We start from the raw sequence: 6,533 nt of genomic DNA, 5'->3' as shown, positions 1-6,533 counted from the left end.
AAGGTAAAGGTGCGCTCAAAAAAACCCATCAGCTATCGCAAGACCTACGAGCAGCTCACCGTGTTGAAAGAAGCGTTTAAAGGTACTCAGTGGCCAACCGAGAAAGAGTGCAACGACCTGGAGGTTTGGACAGGTCTTCATCACCACGTTGTAAAGAAATGGTTTGGAGACGCCCTCTACGCCTTCAAGCAAAAGGCACTCCGGTGGGCTCGCTCCATTGAAACGCTCCAAGGCTCAATATGGAAAAAAGAGAAACCTACCTTCTTGAAACCTGCCACAGCGGCACTTGATGGTTACACAGGAGGAAGGTTTGTTGAGGGTTGTGATGTTGATAAGCTCTGTGAGCGGTCGGACCTTTGCGATCAGGTGGTTCACAATGGCTTTTGGCAAAATAAGAAAGAACATCAGGTCGGTGATGGGGATGGAGATGGGAGGGGAGAAGAAGCAGAAGATGGTGACTCGTCGGTGGGACGTGTAACAGATGACAGCGATGATTGGACGAAGGAAGAGGGTAATGGTTTATGTTCAGAAAATGTGGTTTCTAACTCCTCGACTGATGATGAGGTGTGAGAGTCTTCTTCGATTTGGAGTTGGGAGGAAAATCATCGCAATGAAGGAAGGGGCTCTCAATTTGACGGGGAGGGGAGAATGGTGGCGGCACGTGCCTCTGGCATCCCCCTTCTCCAAAGTATATTGAGGGACCTCGAGGTGGGGTCTTCAACGGCCACAACCAAGGACAAGAAGCTGGCTTTACGACGTCCTCTGAGATACAGCGACCGCATTATTACTCCATCAGAAGGATTTCATTTAACTTTAAACTCAACTCGACCGCATTAGAGATCAAGCTCATCCCTGTACACCTGTACACCTCCACTCTTACACGGGCCAACGCTTTGATTGAATAAAGATGACTTTAAAATGTTTTTCCTTCTTTCAAAATCAAATTACTTATTCTTAATTTTTTTTAGCTGATGTGGAGTTTACATTCCAGATCAGGTATTGTCATCGTACACCGTCTGTCTGTCCGTCTCCTTCATCGACTACCCCGGCCAAACCGCTGGGCCGACCCGGCTGAACTCTGGCAGCAACGTTCCCCTCGTGACTGGTAACAGGAATATTGTAAAGCTCGTTCCGGTCACGTGACTTTAAGTCGGTCAAAATGGCTGACTTAGTTAATTTCTTTAAAAAAATATTCTTCTCCAGACCCACCAGTCAGAATGCTACTGTAGAAACATTTTATCATGATGGGTTTGGGGGTGATAACATAAATAAATTGATTGTGATTAAAACCTGATATTAAAATAAAATATATTAATCCTGAAATAAATGTACTCAAATATATGATTATTTTAAAGTTTGTATCCATTTGGAATTAACATAATTATATTTCTCCTCTGTACGGAAAGATCACCTGTATAGTAAATGTGTAAACAGGTGGAACTTTGCCAGTAAGTTTAATATAAAGAAGAATTGTTTGTCATGTTGAACTATCTTGAGAATTTTCTATGGAAGGCACAAACGAGTTGGAATGTGGACTTAAGAAAATGTACAGGCGCTCTGGTCGCTTCCAAATAATATATCTTCCCAGTTTTGGGAGAAGCAGACTGACTTTTAACCGACATAAGATGGAAACTTGTTTTAATGGCCGTGAGAGTTGGCGTTTGAGGTTATTCCAGCATTCTGTGCGATTAATATGTCTGGGTTTGAATATGTGTTCCAACCATTTTAGCAGCTGTCAAAGAAGACTGAAGATAAGGTTCACCTGGTAATTGTCAAGACTGGGTGAACTGGCGTCAGTGTCAGAAAAGTATCAAAACTGTATCTTACTGGAAACTATATAAAGACGAAGATTCTCCGGTTATGTTGCGAGATCTTGCTCTTGTATGTATTGTCCAGAATCTCCTGTGCCGGCACATATAATCTGGTTCCATCCATGCATCGGGACCATTCTCTGTACAGAGCTTTGGTGCTGCTGAAGCAGTCTCCTTGGCTATTGGGTACAATCGTGGATGGGTCGCCACTTCGACACAGGATACCAGCAAGCTGGCACTCATTTTGCCCACCTCGGAAGGATGACAGGCAGAGTCAGCCCCACCTGGTATTAATTTAGCAGCCAAGGGGGATTTAAACTCTGGATCCTCGGATCCCAAGCCCACAACCCCGAACCATTAAGCCAACACCAGGCATATAATCTGTTTGTTCAATAAATGTTTTAAAATTGCACTGACGTTCTGTATCTGTATCTACACTACCAAATTTGAGTTACAACATTAGAACAGGGTCCTGATGTTAAATATCGGAGTTCATGCCGATGACGTGACCTGAAGTGCGTCAAAATGGCCGACTCAGTCAATTTGTTGGAAAATCGTGTAAATTCCTGTGAAAAAAGAAAATGTTCTTCTCCAGGACCCACGAGTCGGACTCGTACCAAATTTGAGTTACAACATTCGGACACGGTCCAAATGTTAGATTGCGGAGGTCATGCTGATCCAATTGCGCCATTAGTGACCACTATTGTCGTTGTGTCTGTGTGTCTGTTTGTGACTCTCCAGAGCATAGCTCCGTGACGTTTGATGCGATCTTGATGAAACTTGGACACAAGCTAGATATCATGGTCGAGTTGTGTCTTTTTGTATGAGGGGCGTCCCACGCCCCTTGTGGGCGGAGCCATGCCCACTTGAACTTTTTATTTATTTTCTCGCAATTTCATTTCCTCGAAGCTGTGCGTAATGTCCATAAGTACAACATATAAAAAATCCGATTTGATTTTATCAATTTTGATGGAAGAGAGAGGTCAACTTCCTCAATAATGCCCGCGAACCATCGTCGCCTCCCGGCTTGTCTTATTTATTCTTTTTCCGCCGGCAATTTGCGGGTTCTTTCGCTTTAAAAATAATTTTCTCAGTCACGCAAAGTCCGATCGACATGAAATTTTCACCATAGTATGTATCTTTTCTGATAGCATACCTAATTGTAAATACCTATGACGTCATAGGTCACGTGGTACGGGCGCCATCTTGAAAAAAACGACAAACTTTGGACCTCTGTGTCTCTGAAACGGTGCAATGGAAAAATTTTTCGCTTCAGACATTGCAATGAACTCCCCATGGGGAACACGGGTGATTTTTCGTGATGTCATCAGTGAAGCAGTATCCCGGTAAAAATTCAAGTGGAACGCTGGATTAGAAAAATCTGAAATTTCTTGAGCGTCATCTGCACAAGAATTCTGCTTTGCACAATCTGCACACAGATCTGCACAATCTGCACACAAAGTCATAGGTGACTTTGTTCGGCAGCCATCTTGTTTTTTAAAATATTAAAAAAAAACATCTACTTCTCCAGAACGGCTGAAGAGATTGATGCGAAACTTTACACGCACATTCCCCACGACATCCTTTTACAAGTTTGTTAATTTCTTATTGATAGGTCACATAGTTTGGCGGCCATTTTGAATTTATCCTAAAACTTTCAAACATTCACCAGAACGGCTGGTGAGATCAAGGGGAAACTTTACAAGTGTATTCTGCACCAGTAGTGAATATAAGTTTGTTAATAATTGATAGGTCACATGGTTTGGCAGCCATGTTGGATTTAACAAAAATATTAAATAATTTTTCTCTGGAATTGCTTAATCTCTCGAAGCAAAAATTTGTAACTATCATCTTCCATCATGTCTGCACACATGGTAAAAATTATGACGTCAAATGTCACATGGTTTGGCGGCCATCTTGGATAGAAAAACGCACCTTATCCCATTAACGCGAAACTTCACACACGTGTTCCCCTACACCATTGGAGGCAGAATGTAAATTTATGATGTCATAGGTCACATGGTTTGTCAGCCATCTTGGAATGAAAATTAATAAGATTTTAAAAATCTTCTTCTCCAGAACGGCTGGACAGATTGAGGCAAAAATTCACAAACACTTTCCCCAAGACATCCTTTCACAAGTTTGTTAATTTCTAATTGATAGGTCACATGGTTTGGCAGCCATATTGAATTTACCCTAAAACCTTCAAACATCTCCAGAATCAAGGGGAAACTTCACAAAATATTGCTCAAGGGTGGAGAATATAAGTTTGTTAATGAATAAGTGATAGGTCACATGGTTGGGAAGCCATGTTGGATTCAAGAAAAATATTAAATAATGTTTTCTCTGGAACCACTTATCCTATCGAAGTGAAACTTGGCAACTATCAGACACAACCATGTCTGCATATACGATAAAAATTATGATGTCACAAGTCACATGGTTTGGCCTCCTTGGATAGAAAAAAACGCACCTTGGCTGATTAACACAAAACTTAACAAGCATGATCCACTACCCCATTAGAGGGAGAATTTAAATTTATGTTGTGATAGGTCACATGCTACGGTCACCACATTGGATTGAAAATTAATAACTTTAAAAGTCTTCAGCCACATTGGATTGAAAATTAATAACTTTAAAAGTCTTCTTCTCTGAAACGGCTGAACAGATCGAGGCTAAACTCCACAGGTATGACCGCCTCTCCATGACAAACAAAATCCCCCCCCCCCTTTTGATGTACGACACATCGCTTGGCAGCCATATTGGATTGAACGGAAAATATTAATTAATGTTTACTCTGGAACTGCTGCATCAATAAATGTGAAACTTCAGAGTTATGATGGAAGTCATGTGGAATGAAGGTTTTAAAATTCAACTCGATCAGCCCCATAGTTTGGCAGCCATGTTGGATTGAAGGAAAAATATTAAGTGATATTTACTCCGGAACTGCTGCATCAATATATGCAAAACTTTACAATTATAATCCAGCCGACATGTGAAACATAGTTTTAAAATTTCAACCCGATTGGCCACACGGTTTGGCAGCCAGAATTAGATAAATATTTGAATCTGAGAACTTTTAGATTTTTTTTTCCAGAAGGCTCACTTGGCTGCACCTGAATGCGTTTGAAGGGACAGGAAGAGCAATTCAATTGATACCGACAATGTCCTCAGGAAAAAGGGCTAACTGCATACGTCATAAATAGATTGAACACTTTGTGCTTCCCGGTTCATAACTCGTCATTCCCGCGGTGTGTCGAAGTAGGGCTGTATTTGTATCACTATTAAATAATGTTTTCTCTGGAACCACTTCTCCTATCGAATCGAAACTTTGGAATTATCATCTCAGTCTCATGTTGTATCAAAGGTGGACGACTGGGTACCCGGTCTTCACTGCCAGCAGTTAAAAGTGTCAGTTGTAGTTGTTCTAGTTTTCATATTGTCACAGAATCGCTCCCGTTCTTCTTCATCATTCCTGTTGATCCGATTATCACTAGTGCAATGTCGGTGCTCTTCAACTTCCAGGTTCTCTTGACTTTCTTTTTCAGATCCTGAGATCACATTTGGTTCGTGCTTGCAAGAGTTTTCTGAGACTGGGATATTGATGTTTTTGCACATGTCGGTGGATCGCTCTGAATACCTTGTTGTACCTTTGTGTGAACAGGTGTTCTGACATGAGATTTTTACATCCCGAGAGAAGGTGATGGTGTTTTCTATTTCTACCTTACAGAACCTGCACCTGTCCTGATTGACTCCATCCTGACATCTTCTTAAAGTGTCCTTTGTGTTGGGTATTTACAATGTCTATAGAAAGTCTACACCCCCTTTCAAAATTTTCACCTTTTGATGCCTTATAACCTGGAATTAAATTGCATTAAATCAGACTTTTCCACCTTTATTTACACAACGTAACCACAACTAACAAATGAAAAACAAATTCTTCAAATTTCAGAAAAATACAAAACTGGAATATCTTGGTTGGATAAGTGTCCACCCCCCCTCCCCCGACTTAATACTTGGTGGAACACCTTTGACAGAAATTACAGCTGTGAGTCTGTTGGGATTGGTCTCCAACAACGTTACCCACCTTGATTGGACAATATTTGCCCATTCTTCCACACAAAACTGTTCAAGCTCAGTCAAGTTGCATGGGGAGTGTTGATGGACAGCAATCTTCAAGTCAAGCCACAGATTTTCGATTGAATTTCCGTCAGGGCTTTGACTGGGCCACTCAAAGACATTTAAGGATGGTTTTTTCTTTTCAACAAGAAAAGGATGGTGAGGAATAAGGGGGGGAAAACACATTAATCTGGAAAGGAAGAGGTCGGTTTGTGGAGGGCTTTTATTTTGGAGAGGGCTTCAAGGCTTGGAGAGGGGAGAAAAGAACATGAGTATGGATGGGGGTGTTGGTGAACAGCCATCTTGAAGAGGGAAGAGTCAGATTGAAGTCTGAGGAAGTTGGTTACACAGGCTGCAGAAAGGAGGAACAAATGAGTGGAGGTGAGCAAGGAACCTGGATTTTGGAAGTTTCAACAGAAGTTGGTTACTGGAAGACCAAGAAAGCCCTTTGGAGCAAAATTTGAGGGTGGGGAGAAGAGAGAGACCACCGGTGTGAGAGTAAGAGACGCACAGACTCAGCTTCATTGATGGAGATTGTTATGATGATGATATGCTAGGTGGTCATATTTTGGACCATTAGTTGTGTGTTAATCAGCTGTCGGG

The 6,533-nt window shown here is 41.6% G+C and overlaps 1 protein-coding gene across 2 annotated transcripts in view; it reads left to right on the top strand.

The window, feature by feature from the left end:
- Positions 1-3,033, top strand: part of LOC147007841 (uncharacterized) — a 7,339-nt gene extending 4,306 nt beyond the window's left edge. For both annotated transcript variants that reach the window (XM_085866333.1, XM_085866335.1), the window contains exon 2: positions 1-3,033. This exon is cut by the window's left edge and continues 554 nt beyond it. In XM_085866333.1, coding sequence (XP_085722459.1) covers positions 1-7 — 7 coding nt within the window. In that variant the 3' untranslated portion in view covers positions 8-3,033.
- The last annotated feature ends 3,500 nt before the right edge of the window (positions 3,034-6,533 follow it).

Source organism: Eptatretus burgeri, chromosome 24 (genome assembly GCF_056783735.1).
Source record: "Eptatretus burgeri isolate ZD-2024b chromosome 24, Ebu_testis_v1, whole genome shotgun sequence".
NCBI lineage: Eukaryota > Metazoa > Chordata > Myxini > Myxiniformes > Myxinidae > Eptatretus > Eptatretus burgeri.
Note: the sequence above shows the minus strand (reverse complement) of the source record. Positions and strands in the feature narration are given on the sequence as shown.